The following is a 15,351-nucleotide window of genomic DNA, read 5'->3' on the forward strand; positions in this document are numbered from 1 at the left end:
CCATGAGCTTAATACTCATGATATTATAAGCTAACTTCTACAATTGTTCTACACAAATGTGATTGAAATAATGGAGGGTTTATTTCTGGAAATCCGATATGGTGGTTGCAAACCATTATCTGAGAGATATCACCACGAGGGCGTCTCAGGTATACACCAATTCGATCCCATGGTCCTCGCACAACAGCTGACAGTTCCTCGGGAGAAGATAAGTCAATCTAACAGATTTTTACTTATCTTATAACAATACTAAATAGCTTCATGCTATATATAATTTACTTAAGTTCCTTTTATCATCACAGTACTATGATTATTACATCATACAATATATAAGTTAACAACTCTACAGAGTTTGTTATTATATATATTTACCTTAAGTTATTCATATCTTAAGAGTAATACTATGGTTACATGATAAATGCATTAGCTAACAAACTCTACAGAGTTTTTGGCTATTTTATACATAGCTTAAGTTAATTAAGCTAACAAACTCTGAGTTTTACTATTATATAGGTAACTTAAGCTAATTATACCTTAAGCATAGTACTATACTCATATTATTAAAATATATTGGCTAACAAACTCTAAGGAGTTTTGCTATTATATAGGTAGCTTAAGCTTATTCATATCTTAAGCTTAGTACTATGTTTATATCATATAAGTAGATTAGCTAACAAACTCTAAAGAGTTTTTGCTATTTGGCTTAAGTATCATCATATTTCTAAGCAATATGGTTATATTATAACATGTATTAGCTAACAAAAACTCTACAGAGTTTTAGCTATTATATATGTAACTTAAGCTTATTCATATCTTAAAGCAGTACTATGTTTATATCATATAGGTATATTAGCTATCAAAACTCTAAAAGAGGGTTTTGCTATTATATATTTAAAGCTTAAGTTTCATCATATTTTAAGCTTTATGGTTACATTATAACATGTATTAGCTAACAAACTCTACGGAGTTCTTGCTATTATATATGTAGCTTAAGTTTTCCTTCATAAGCTCAATACTAGGTTTATATCATAGCTAACAAACTCTAAAGGGTTGTTTTGGCTATTATACAATTAGCTTAAGTTTTCATCATATCTTAAGCAGTATGTTTACATTATAAAGGTATTAGCTAACAAAACTCGACGGAGTTTTGTTATTATATATATATAGCTTAAGTTTCATCATAACTTAAGCTCAGTACTATGTTTTTAACATAAAAGTATATTAGTTAATAAACTCTAAGGAGTTTATTTTGCTATATACATTTAGCTTAAGTCTAATCTTATCTTAAGCTTAGTACTATGGTTACACTATAAACATATTAGCTAATAAACTCTACAGAGTTTTTGGCTATTATATATGTAGCTTAAGTTAATAATATCTTAAGCACAATACTATACTCATATTGTAAAATATATTAGCTAACAAACTCTCACGGAGTTCTGCTATTATATATGTAGCTTAAGTTCATTATATCTTAAGCACACTACTATACTCATATTGTAAAATATATTAGCTAACAAACTCTCTGAGGGTTTTGCTATTATATATGTAGCTTAAGTTAATTATATCTTAAGCACACTACTATACTCATATTGTAAAAATATATTAGCTAACAAAACCCTACAGAGTTTTGCTATATATATGTAGCTTAAGTTAATTATATCTTAAGCTCAGTACTATACTAATATTATAAATATATATTAGCTAACAAACTCTACAGAGTTTGGCTATTATATATGTAGCTTAAGTTAATTATAGCTTAAGCACAGTACTATACTCATATTATAAAAATATATTAGCTAACAAACTCTACAGAGTTTGGCTATTATATATGTAGCTTAAGTTAATTATAGCTTAAGCACAGTACTATACTCATATTATAAAATATATTAGCTAACAAACTCTACAGAGTTTTGCTATTATATATGTAGCTAAAGCTTATTCATATCTTAAGCTCAGCATTATATCTATATCATATAAGTATATTAACTAACAAACTCTAAAGAGTTTGCTATTATATAATTAGCTTAAGTTTAATCATATCTTAAGCTTAGTACTATGTTATATCTTAAAGTATTTTAGCTAACAAACTCTAAGGAGTTTATACTAGCATATTAACAAGCTTAAGTCTATTAGTCTTAAGCATTGTATTAATGTTATATATACTTTATCATAATAAGTACATGGTAATAACCTTTTATATGGCAGCTGATAAGTTAGCAGCAGGAATTCATCAGTTCAGTGCCTTTATGAAGTTCCCATAGGGTTATTACAATCATCACAGTTCAAATCACTAATTATTAAAATCCAAAGTATTAGATATTCCCACCTCCGTTCCGTAGGATGCTACAAACAAAAGAGCATGAGTCAGGATAAGGAAAAATATGTAATTTTGGAGTAAAATTGATATTTTATACTTATCCTGACTCATGAGGTCAGCCCTCCCATCCTCCCAAATAACACTTTGGATTTCCCTGTAAATTCAAATGTTGGGCTCAGTATATGAGAGAGAGAGTGAGGCACATGGGTAGAGGTGGCCCTCGTTCAGCTTGTGGAAAGGAGGTAACTTCGTGATAAGTGAATACTAATTAGTGATTTTAAATTGAAGGGAGCTTCAATTAGGGAGATACAAGTGTTCCACTATGTTAGCAGAGCAAAGAAGAAGACAAACAAAAGAGCATGAGTCAGGATAAGTATAAAATATCAATTTTACTCCAAAAATTACATCAGTGTCAGGCTGCAACTGTCCAGAGGGCCAGGTGTGTGTGGAGGGCTCCGCTACCAGGAAGCCGCTGTGTGTCAACAGACACTTCCTGAAACAAGGGTGAGTTCGCTACAGTAAACATCACCTCCACTGGGAGTGGGATTAGACATGTCACGCCAGTAGCTTCATACTGGGGGATTTCAGCTTCTTTGCATGTGTTTAGATTTCAAGCATCATGTTTTTCAAGACAATGTTTCTGAAGATTAGACCAAATCAAATGCATAATTTGTCAGTATCAATAAATCGGGCATTGGGGATTTTTTATTTTTGTAATTGAGAGAAAGAGAGAGCCTGTCAGCTAATACCACAAAGATTATTTTCAAAGATTTTTATACATGTTGGTCACAAAAAAGATAAAGAAATTGTTGCTTCATTACTCATTGTTCTAAGGATGGAGAATTGCTTTGTGTATGCCATAGTTCTGCAAGGTTAATTACTTATATCAGAGCAGTATTTACGATGTGTGATTCACACTGTCTATAAAACTTGGTTATTCAGTTGTCATATTTGTAGGTTTCCCCAAAGTGATAAAGTTTTAGCTTTTCAGCTAACACATTCATAACTGCAACAATATTGTAAAGAGTTGGGTAGCCTAGTGGTTGAATAGTTTACACTTCACGACAAAGATACATGTTTCACTCTCCACATAGGTGCAATGTGTTAATCCAATTTAATGTGTTCCATACAGTGATATTACTGGAATACTGCTGAAAGAGGTATGAAACGGAACTTAATCACTCTTGTTAAACCTGCTCACTCATACATGCATTTCCTTGTCAACTGCAGAGAGAGGCTGTTCAGGGACTTCCAGCGACACCACCCAGACATTAAGTATGAGGGACAGCAGGCCAAACACCATCAGGTCCAGCCCCACATTGAGAAACCTCATGATGTCCACATCAGTGTCCATGCCGAACATGAGGCTGACCACCCCAGCAACAAGCAGCATGATGCCCAGCACTCTGTCAGTAGGCATCAAGAAATGCAGCTTCCTCGCAACAAGTACCCTAGCAACAAACACCATGAGATCAAGCATGTCAGCAACAAACATCACAATGAGGTTCATGATAAGGTATGGATTTCTCTGTTTGTTATGTCATGTCGTGGCCTTGTTGAATATTGTTCTGATGTATATTTTATTTGTATATTTTATGGAAGACATGCTCATGTTGTGGTAAGATTTGGCCACGGTAGCCATGATAAACTTAACAAGGTGCACATAAGCCTGAAAGGCCTTTAATTTGAATAGGCCCTTTTTTGAATGTGCCCCAAAAAGGACCTAATTTGAATCTGCTTTGAAAGTTTTGAATATGAATCTGCCTTTGAAAAAGCCCTGACTGTGTGATGAAATGTTTATGAAAAGGCTTTTGAGTAAAGTCTGCCATAAAAGGGCTTAATATTTAAGAACATGTCTGGAAAGACTGTGAATTTAAATATGACTCGAAAAGGTAAAATATTTGGTCAAAATGTCTGGAAATGGCCTTGAATCTGAATCTGCTCTGAGTGTCCTATTTTTTATTGAAAAGGTCTCGATAACTCTTCAGTTATTGATAAATCAATTTTCAAGTTAAACTTCAATTACCATTTTCTCCAGGATTGTCTTCTGACATCTTGATCATGAAATGATATTTTCAATTCCTTTAATAGTAGACCATGGCATGACTGTCAATATGGGCCTGTCTTATTAACAATTATATGAGGCTCTGCACAGCAGTGACTTTGGCCACGGGTTCGTCTGGGTCAGGAATTAGTTTACCAGCCATTGCCATAAAAGACTGATGGCGACTACATGAAAGCACATTTGTTCAATCACAGAGTATGTACAAATATTTTGATTGATTGTTTCAGAGTCATCACATTCTGGAACATCATCAGAGAACTGGCAGCATGAACCACCATGCTCATCACAAGAAGGTTGCAGGTACTCTCTCCTTTAGATCCTGGTTAGAATTTCTCTAAGAGGAGATTCACAGGATCAAGTGGCAGATTGGCTGACTTGGTTGATGCATGTTGCAATCCCATTTGTGAAGATCGATGTTCATGTCAATTTTTGGATTGCCATGTCCAGACTTGATTATTTACTGACCACCTCAGCTAGCTTGAATATTGCTGAGTGTGGCGTTTAAAGTATGTCTGCTAAAAGAGAGCAGATTCAGACACTAAGCACATTTAAGTGAAGTTGCTAAACATGATGTCATTTGTGAACTCAACTGTCTTATAGGATATGTGTAAATCTAATGATTAATGATTGTCTGTATTAAATGTAGCAAATGTGTCTTCAAACAATGGATCAATTATGCCATCTCGATTAACCCTTTAAGATCTGGGTTAGAATTGATCTTCAATAATCCATGCTTGTCGTAAGAGGTGGCTTAACAGGATCGTGTGGTCAGGCTGTGCCATTATATTGCTGGAATATTGCTGAAAGTGGTATAAAACCAAGCTCGCTCACTCACTCACTCACTCTCCTTACTCACTTCTGATATTGTTGTACTGCTGGGTACAATGCTACAAACAAATCGTTGACCGTAAACAACCTATTCAGAATAAAGCAGTCGCGATGCTCTCCGCTATTAGTACATCAAGATTTGATGAGCCTCTGTTCCAGACTCTTGCAAAATGTTTGTAAATCTCATTAACAATGTCTGAGGATCTGAATTGCTTTTGTGTTTATTGAAATGATTTCAGTTACCTTTCCTTCAATTCAAATGGGCTGATAATGCCTATTTGACAGAATTTGCGATTTAACACAGACGTAAGGTAGTCGAAAACCCCGGTGTATTTGGCCGAACCTTCCCCAGGGAAACTTTGGGTTTGATTCCCCACATGGGCACAGTTTGTGAAGCCCATTTCTCACGTCTCCAGCCATGATATTGCTGTAATATTGCTAAAAGCGGCGTAAAACTAAATTCCTCACTCGCTCACTTAGCGCTAAGGTTGTTTTGTACAACCCCACCTCCTTTAGGGTTTCTTGGTTAATTTTAGTCCCCATCAACCTGTCCTGGTTGTAAAAGGTCACTAAATGGATTGGGTGGGCAAGCTTGGTGGCTTGGCTGATGGTGTCTCCTCTTACACCAACGTATGGATTGTTCCTCACAATACCAATCACTAGATTATCTGGTCCAGACATGGTCATTTACAGGCTACTGTCATGGCGCTGGATTATGACAACTTTGGCTTTTAACAAGAGTGAGTAAAAAACATAGTCTTGGCCTTTGTTATGAATTAAAGCCCAACCTTGTCTGACTCTTGTTACAGTGTGCACCCAGGATGACTTTAGCGACATGCGGCAGCGTCTCACAGGATGGTTCCGCTTGCTTCATGCTGAGGACAAGGAGCATCGTCGTAATCACCATGGCAACCATCACAAGAAACACCACCACCTCTCTGTCAAGAAGGAGCTTAGAGATCACCATGGTTAGTAGATTATGCTCAAGCATTGCTGGATAGTTACCATGGTTACCGACACTTTATTCAACTCTGTCAAATACATCATTTGATAATCAGGGCATGTCAGCCTTGTCTTTGATACTTGGTTTTAAAGACCCATGGAGATACAGGTTAGAGTTTGTCTTCAGCAACCCATGCTTGTCGAAAGAGGCAACTAATGTGATCAGATGGTAAGGCTCACTGACTTGGTTGACATGTCATCATATCCCAGCTGTGTAGATCGATGATCATGCTGTTGATGTTGATCACTGGATTGTCTGGTACAATCGGGGGGAGCTGCTGGAATATCTCCTTTTTATACTTGATGCATCATGTACCGAGTCCCCTATCCGTAATGTGGTATGTTTGTAATGCTGTTGAGGATTTTTTCCCTGTTCTGCCTCTAGATGGCAAGTGCAAGGCCCAGCCCTCTGTAATGTGGTATGTTTGTAATGATGTTGAGGATGTTTCCCTGTTCTGCCTCTAGACGGCAAGTGCAAGGCCCAGCCCTCTGTAATGTGGTATGTTTGTAATGATGTTGAGGATGTTTCCCTGTTCTGCCTCTAGACGGCAAGTGCAAGGCCCAGCCCTCTGTAATGTGGAAGTTCCACACTCTGGATGTGGACACCGACCACCACCTCACCATCGCTGAACTTGCCGAGATGGAAAACAATGGTCGGGAGCCATGTCTGCGACCATTCCTCGAGTCCTGCGACACAGACAGAGATGCCAGACTTTCTGGGCATGAGTGGAGATGCTGTTTTGCTGATGCCAGTGAGTACAGTTGTGATGTCCTTTGCTGGTTGTCAGCTTTTCTTAGAGTTGTTCGAACATGATATATTCCAAAACAATTGTCTAGTCTATGTGATTCTGGTCACATTGCAGAGTGTGTAGTTGTTCTCACATTTCTAATGTGCTCCCTATATTCAGTAGTTGTACGAGACTAATTTGTTCAAACCTTGTCCAGGAGATGTTGTTCATTTATATAACAGACCAAGGGAGCTAACTTCTCAAATACATTTTTGAATGTACATCTGTATTGTATACAATGCAATCTGATTGGTTAAAACATTTGATTAAATGGGATTTGAAACTTAAAATCTCCTGGAAAATACACTTGATAACTAAATTAAATTTTCTCGGTCCCCAATTTCAAAAGGGTATCTGCTGACTTGGCAAAATGCTTGCCATTTTAGCTGAATGTAAAGTCAGATGATTATTTATAACAACCGAGATTGATTTATAAATCTTTTAGTCCACATTGCTAAACATGTTCAGTTTTCACAGAAGCATTTGGTGTCATCTATTGCCTCATGACACAACACTCCTGGGTTAAATCATTTCTATTCCAAATGTAATGTCTGTCTCACAACTGTCACAAAAATGAAGTCCGTCTGTCTCTCGATAAAGCTTCAAATGTGAAAACAATGGATGTCTACCTCCTAATATACTGTATGTATATATATATGCTTTCTTTAGTTGGTATTTCTGTCCTTCATGTTCAGTATTAGCTGTGTCTGTTACAATTCACATGCCTGATGCTTTGTTTTCAGTTCCTCCATGCTATGCCAAACAAAGGAACAACCATCTGGAGACAGGTGAGCAGACTTTGGCGATCTCCGAGTTTACTCTCATCAAATTTGACTATCCCAACTACGAATCGAACCTACAGTTTCAGTCTGATAGTTCAATTATATTTGTGTTGTTAAAGTAAAGTCTTGCTTCCAAAAGTTATCTATTGTGAGTGATTTGATAACCTCGAAATTACGGCATTTATTCACATTACCCTTAAGAATGTATAGAGTGTTAAAATTATATGTAACATGTTTAGGCCAAACCAATTTTATTTCTTGTTTTACAGATTTTTGCCCTCAGAAAACCTAAAGGCAGGAGGGAAAAAAATAAAAATAAAATCACCAGTCAAAGTAAAATTCCTTCTAAATACTCCAAGTATGTTACTTTTGGCAATTTATGAAGTGTATATTGGGCAAAAAAACAATCTAAAAACAAAATTTCTTGTATGGTTACATTTTTGGCCAATAGAAACATTAGGATTTTATTTTTTGAGCAGGGAAAATTAATTTTTATTTTTTTTCTTATTCTTGAATAAAAAACGACAGGCGGATCCGTAAAACAAGAAATAAAACTGGTCTGGCCATAGCATGAAGTGGACAGTGTAGACATTAGTTATACCTTATTTGACAATGTAGCAATATATGGAGAAATATGTATAACATGAGTGGAAATAAAAATTTTAAAAAAAAAAATTATTCGCAAAGATTGCTCTATGGGGATCAGGTAATGTTCTTGTGATATTTTTGATAAATGTGATAAATTGTCAATCATGTTTTCTATTTTTTAATGTATTGAAATAGGTGAACATGATATCAATGCATTGTGTCATGGATAGTTATGCTGATTGTTTCAGAGGCGTACATTCCCCGCTGTGACCGTGAGGGATACTTTGAGAAGGAGCAGTGTCATGGCCGCACCATGGAGACCAGGACATGCTGGTGTGTCGACCTCAATGGAAATGAGATCCCGAAGACAAGAGCTCGAGTCAGGGCACATTGTGGTATGTGTAGATTATGTGACTCACAGCACATTGTGAAATGTCCATCATCTTGCATGTATGATTTGGGTAACATTACAATGCACAGTATGTCGAATCAAAATAACTTCACTCCAAGACCCGTGAAGATCCGGGGGTAGAATAAGTCTTCAGCAACTCATGCTTGCCACAAAAGGAGACTATGCTTGTTGTAAGAGGCGACTAACGGGATCGGGTGGTCAGGCTCGCTGATTTGGTCGACACATGTCATCGGTTCCCAATTGCGCAGATTGATGCTCATGCTGTTGATCACTGGATTGTCTGGTCCAGACTCGATTATTTACAGACCGCCGCCATATAGCTGGAATATTGCTGAGTGCGGCATAACACTAAACTCACTCGCTCACTCAATTCACTCCAAGCTACAAGATAAGCTCATTGTTGATGTTTCCTATGATACTGCATAGAAATACATTGTACTGCTTCAGGTGAATACACAGGAGCTATAATGAACTAGGACCATGACAAAGTGAAATCGGCAATAAAACAACATTCGTTGTGATATACAGTACAAATTTTACTTTTTGTTATGATAAAAAACATTTACAGAGATATTAAGGTAAATCGTGTATAATTGTTTCTTAAAATAAGCTGAAAATATTATTTTTGTGCCCCCCAGCCATATATGGCTAGGGGCATTTAGGCTTACCCTCCGTGTCCGTCCGTCCGTACGTACGAAACAGGGAATGTACTCTATCCACTTCTCCACAAAAAACGCTCTGTGGAATTCAATGAACTTATACATGGGCTTTCTTGGGACTCTAATGGTGTGCATTTCATATTTTGTTTTTGTATTTTATTGTTTTTTGGTAAGTTCAGAGACATTTGAACTTAGGTACATTTTACTGAATTTCTCTATGATGATAGTGTAATAGGGGATGAAGTCTATCCACTTCTACACTAAAACTGCTCAACAGAATTGTATGAACTTCTACATGTCTTTCGTAGGGACTCTAAAGGTGTGCATTTCATAAATTTTTATGCAATTTCTTAATTGTGTCACTTTTTCAGATGTTTGAACTTAGTTGAATTTTGTTCTATTCAGCCTGTTCGTTCCATCCAACAGAGGGGTGTACGTTATCCACTTCTCCTCAAAAACTACTGTTTGGAATTCATTTAGATTACACATGTGCTTTATAGGGACTCTAAAGACGTGCATCTCATATTTTGATTTTGTATTTTATTTATTTTTCCAATTTTAATGCCGTTTGAACTTACATAAATTTTGTTGAATTTCTCTCTGAATATAGTGTAATAAGGGATGAAGTCTATCCACTTCTCCACAAAAGCTGCTCAACAGAATTGATTGAGCCACGTGTGTTTGGTTCGAGCAGGAATGAGCCAACAACAGGTGGCAGCTCATTTCCAATGCCATCGTAACACGATATCTGCATGGGTCGGGGAAACAGTAATGACGTTGCCGACCACCCACGTTCTGGGCGTTTCCGACGTAACAACGCCAAGACAGGACAGGTGGATTCGGGTGACTCATCTCAGATACAGGTTCCAGACAGCAGTGACCACGCCCCAGACCATTTCTCAGGCCTCCAATGCTCATTTGGTAGCCTCTATGCGTCGTCGTTGCACTGCTGTTCTTCACGCACATGGTGGTCATACCCGTTATTGATTTTGTGACTTCGTCTTGTGACCCCCTACTCGATTTTGAACTTATTATGTCATCGTTACGGATATTGTTCATGTTCTTTTGACATTTTCTTGTGGTCCGATACTTCAGCTTATAAAGTGTCCACATCTTTTCGTCTTTGCTGTGTTGTATTCCAATTATGAAGGCATTTTCTGTGTGCACAGTTTCTTTATGTGGCTAGTATATATCCTTATCATAACTCAAGAGAATAAGTTTGTATCCAGAGAATATGTTTTTACCTCCGTGTTTGAACTTGCTTATTATTGTGTTGATGCTCTAATTATTGGTTGATGCTCTAATTATTGGTTAATTATTGGTTGATGCTTTGTTTTGTTTTCAGAAAAGGTTGATGTCCTTGGCCACATGAAGAAGCACTAAGCAGCTTGGGGGATATGTACAGTTACATCAGGAGTTAATGTACTATAATGTATTGGTGAACATAGCACTAGTTCAGCAGAATCTACCATGTGTTGTAGACACTAAACAGGAACTAAATGGAAAGTTAATGGTCACACGCTACTTGAAGATGTCCATCCAAATCAGCCAAAATGAAGGAATTGTGATACACACAGCTTAACTGCTTGACACATTCATGTTGAAGACAGTCCGAAGTATGAAGTCTAATGGTGGTAGTAGCCATCTTTGCCAGAACCTTTGAAGCTTCATGAAAATGTTAAATATTAGTGTGAATGCTTTTAACAGTCAATTATTTCTTAATTATACTACTCAAAACAAGACAAGGAAGACAAATTTCTGTCCTACTGTAGCTGATCTGTCTGCATGACCTATAGACTATAGTAGTATGAAAGAATCGGGTGTGTTTTTGAGTAGTATGTTTTCGTAAGAAATGTGAATGGTTAATCAGCTAAGAATATTGTCTGTCACATTTTTGTTGTTTCCTGTTTTTGACCCATGCAGGTTTATTTGATACAAAAGATGGAACTTAAAGAAATATTGATATGTCTATACAAGGAGACCCTTCCTGTTGTGCGTGGTCCTCTCATTGACAGCATTCGTTGGTATGTCTATGCAATGTTTTTTTTCTATGTACTTGCTGCTGATTTGGTCACGTGGCAACAATTGATGTTTTTCACATTTTCTTTTTTCCAAAAATGATCTTGTGCAACAATTTGTCGTTGGGGACAGGTAAAATGAATTTTGGTTTTGTGATATTTCATTTTTCAGATCATGTAGACTGTGAAATTATTTGAGAACTGTTTTCACCTGTACATATTGGAATCACAATATACAAATTGGAATCAGTTGTAACACAAGCAGAATCTTTTTGTAATACTTCATAGTATGGTAGTTGCAACATGGTGCTTACTTGTGTAGCCTGATATCAGTGTATGAAATAAGCCAAAAACCCAGCCAGGCATCAGGGGTGGCAACTTCAAAATGGATTTAACCAGACCAGACAATCCAAAGAAAATTACTCAGATGTATGGAACATGTTTTCTAAAAACTTTTACCAGACCATCAGGCTGGCTAGCTGTAAATGTAGACTGCCTGTCAGAAATCTAGGGCGTCTCGGGCAGTTGGACGGGCCTTATTTCATGCACTGCTGATATATGTAAACGTGTGTGACAGTACCACAGACTTTGGACATCATGCATTGTAAAGAATGGAAGATAATTGTACGTCTATATCTACAAAGATATAAGCACAACGTTGTGTGGCAGGATATTTTATACAAAGCCACTGCTGCCACTTTTGGTTATGAAGAGAATGTTTGGATGAATATGGTCACACAATTATGATGGTCATTGAGATCGGACTGTAATCATGATTATGCTCTATACATGTCCGCAGCCACTCTTCCTGTTTAAGAAAAAACTACTTTCATGTACTTTCTGTGTTAGTATCTACTTTTGTCTTGCTTTGTGAAATTGATGTATGATTGCAAATAACACTTGTATAACCAATGAGCTGTGTTGAAGGGTGGTGTACTCGTACTTAGATATATATAATTACTTTTCTAGATATAATGTACTTGTTTTATAAAGGTGTAGATTTGTTCTGGTTCCTGACAAGTCAATAGCCAACCAATTTTAGTAACCTCTTTACAATTTGTATTTTCATGGTACATTTTGATATTTAGTTGTTTATAAAATACTGCCATAAGTTGGTAACCATCTGGTTCCCAATCGACAAAGCGTTCGTTGAGCTACAACATTCATAAGCCAATAGTAAACAGAGTTACAACAGGTTGTGACTTTACGAATGCTTTGTGGATAGGGTCCGTGATCTTTATGTAATTTCAAACCCAAGTATTGGAACCTTGACATTTCTTAGGTTGTGAGATCACCTGATTTCCTTCTCTGAATATGGTGATAGACCATGTCTGTACCTCTTTGTCTATTCTGTTCTTTTGGACTTGTGTAAAAAATTGTGTTTCTGTTTAGATGTACTGTTGGTTGTGACAAATATTAGAGTGCCAGGGTATATGTACTTAGCTTCTTTTCAGGTGTCAAATGTGATGAAATTAGGTAATTTACCATTTTTAGCCTTTTTAGCAATTATGGATGAAATCCATTGTTTTTAGGAGCACTGCACAGTTTGTTTATCTGTGTATCTTAACTGGTTGTCATGGGTACTGTGTAGGTTTATCCTTTTCACTCTGAAACCAGTATTTTAGGATGTATTTTTAGAAATATGGAAACTGTGATTTGCATAACAATTATAATCCCAGCTACTCTATAGAAGGTGCAGTCAGTTATCTGATATGCTCGCCTTGTCAGTAGTTTACAAATCGTGCACATTGAGTTCTGTCATTATTTTTGATGATGTATTGACTTTGTAAAGTGATCAAGTTCGCTACTGCAACCTGTTCTTTCCCAGAATCAACAAATACTGTATATGACAATAGTTTGAAGCTTAACATACTGTACATACAATTGTCATTGTTAAACAACGAATAGTACTAGAAAGTTCAGATTTCAGGATATATGCTAAGTAATTGTATGATTTGATTTTGAATTTATTGGAGATGCTTGTTACGTGTTGAAGTAACTCAAGTGCTATGTAAAATATATATAATTGTTACATAAATATTTTGTGCATTTCTTCAATTCTAAAACTGTGTTACAGACCTCACACCTATCATTCCTGTTAAGAACTCAGATCTTCCAACGTTTTATTTATCATGTTTATTTGCCTTCCTTTACATTAGAAATAAATAAACTTTTTCTTCTAACATGCTTTGGTTGAACTTATTGACATCTTTCCTGCTCAGAGGAATATACTGTTTCACCAGTCCAAATATAACCCAAACCAGGCAGTCGATCTATGGACAGGTGCTTTATCCAGGATATCTTGGAACTGGTTTCTATCAGTTGCATTCCCAGTGACAACAGGTGTCCTGCATCCCATGGCCAGCGCCATAACCTTTTGTTGCGAACTTAATCTTTTGTTCCAGACTTAGATATTCCGAATGACAACAGGTGCCCTGGAACCCATGGCTATATCCATGATCTTTTGTTCCAGACTTAGATATTCACAATGACAACAGGTGCCCTGGAACCCATGGCTATATCCATGATCTTTGTTCCAGACTTAGATATTCCCAATGTTAACAGGTGCCCTGGAACCCATGGCTATATCCATGATCTTTTGTTCCAGACTTAGATATTCCCAATGACAACAGGTGCCCTGGAACCCATGGCTATATCCATGATCTTTTGTTCCAGACTTAGATATTCCCAATGACAACAGGTGCCCTGGAACCCATGGCTATATCCATGATCTTTGTTCCAGACTTAGATATTCCCAATGACAACAGGTGCCCTGGAACCCATGGCTATATCCATGATCTTTGTTCCAGACTTAGATATTCCCAATGTTAACAGGTGCCCTGGAACCCATGGCTATATCCATGATCTTTTGTCCTAAACGTGTACATTCCCAATGACAACAGGTGCCCTGGAACCCATGGCTATATCCATGATCTTTTGTTCCAGACTTAGATATTCCTAATGATAACAGGTGCCCTGGAACCCATGGCTATATATCCTAATGATGATAACTTTGCCCTGGAACCCATCCTAAACGTGACCGTAGATATTCCCAATACATTCCCAATAACAGGTGCCCTGGAACCCATGGCTATATCCATGATCTTTTGTCCCAAACGTGTACATTCCCAATGATAACAGGTGCCCTGGAACCCATGGCTATATCCATGATCTTTTGTCCAAAACGTGGACATTCCCAATGATACCAGGCGTCCACCTTCCCACAGAGGCATATTTTGTCCTGAACATGGGAACCTGTGAAGATCCCAGTAAGAATTGATCTTCAGCAACCCATGTATGTCGTAAGAGGCAACTACTATCATAATCAGGTGGTCAAACTTGGATATTGTCGAGTGCTGTGTTAAACAACAAACAAACATGGGACATTCACAAGGATTATTGAATGATATCTACAGTGACATCACTTGTTATGTGCTGAAGACTCAAATTTGATTTTCCAGCATGGGTACAATTTGTGAAGCCCATTTCTGGTGTCCACCACAGGAATATTGCTTAAAGGTGTAAAACCACACTCACTCACTCAACCATTTGTTATGGTGAATCTGCTTAACTAAAGTACTGTCGGAAATAGAAAAAAGAGTATTTTCTAAAATTAATCTCTACAATTTATGTAGTTGACATGTGCAAGTGTGAAATATCTATTAAACTAAGTTCGGCCTAACTACAGTCTCAGTGGTAGGGACATAGGAAACGTAGAAAAAGGACTTATACTGAGGAGAGATTAGTGCAGAAATGATCAATGTGGGTTTTTTTTCTAAGTCCAAAACGATTTATTTGGAACAGACCATGGCTTTATGCAAATTAATTTGCGACGATATTGTATTACAAAGGACAATTTTTAAATGCCCAATTTGAAATTAGACGTAGC

The 15,351-nt window shown here is 36.9% G+C and overlaps 1 protein-coding gene across 1 annotated transcript in view; it reads left to right on the top strand.

The window, feature by feature from the left end:
• LOC124283421 (histidine-rich glycoprotein-like) overlaps positions 1-13,645 on the top strand; it is a 66,302-nt gene extending 52,657 nt beyond the window's left edge. Inside the window, exons 3-10 of the mRNA XM_046719477.1 lie at positions 2,731-2,824; positions 3,551-3,836; positions 4,613-4,685; positions 6,023-6,181; positions 6,761-6,967; positions 7,747-7,791; positions 8,622-8,768; positions 10,790-13,645. Coding sequence (XP_046575433.1) covers positions 2,731-2,824; positions 3,551-3,836; positions 4,613-4,685; positions 6,023-6,181; positions 6,761-6,967; positions 7,747-7,791; positions 8,622-8,768; positions 10,790-10,827 — 1,049 coding nt within the window. The 3' untranslated portion in view covers positions 10,828-13,645. The remainder of the gene's footprint in view (positions 1-2,730; positions 2,825-3,550; positions 3,837-4,612; positions 4,686-6,022; positions 6,182-6,760; positions 6,968-7,746; positions 7,792-8,621; positions 8,769-10,789) is intronic.
• Positions 13,646-15,351: the final 1,706 nt, after the last annotated feature.

The sequence above is a fragment of the Haliotis rubra genome, unplaced genomic scaffold (genome assembly GCF_003918875.1).
Source record: "Haliotis rubra isolate DU_JTF1 unplaced genomic scaffold, ASM391887v1 Scf315, whole genome shotgun sequence".
NCBI lineage: Eukaryota > Metazoa > Mollusca > Gastropoda > Lepetellida > Haliotidae > Haliotis > Haliotis rubra.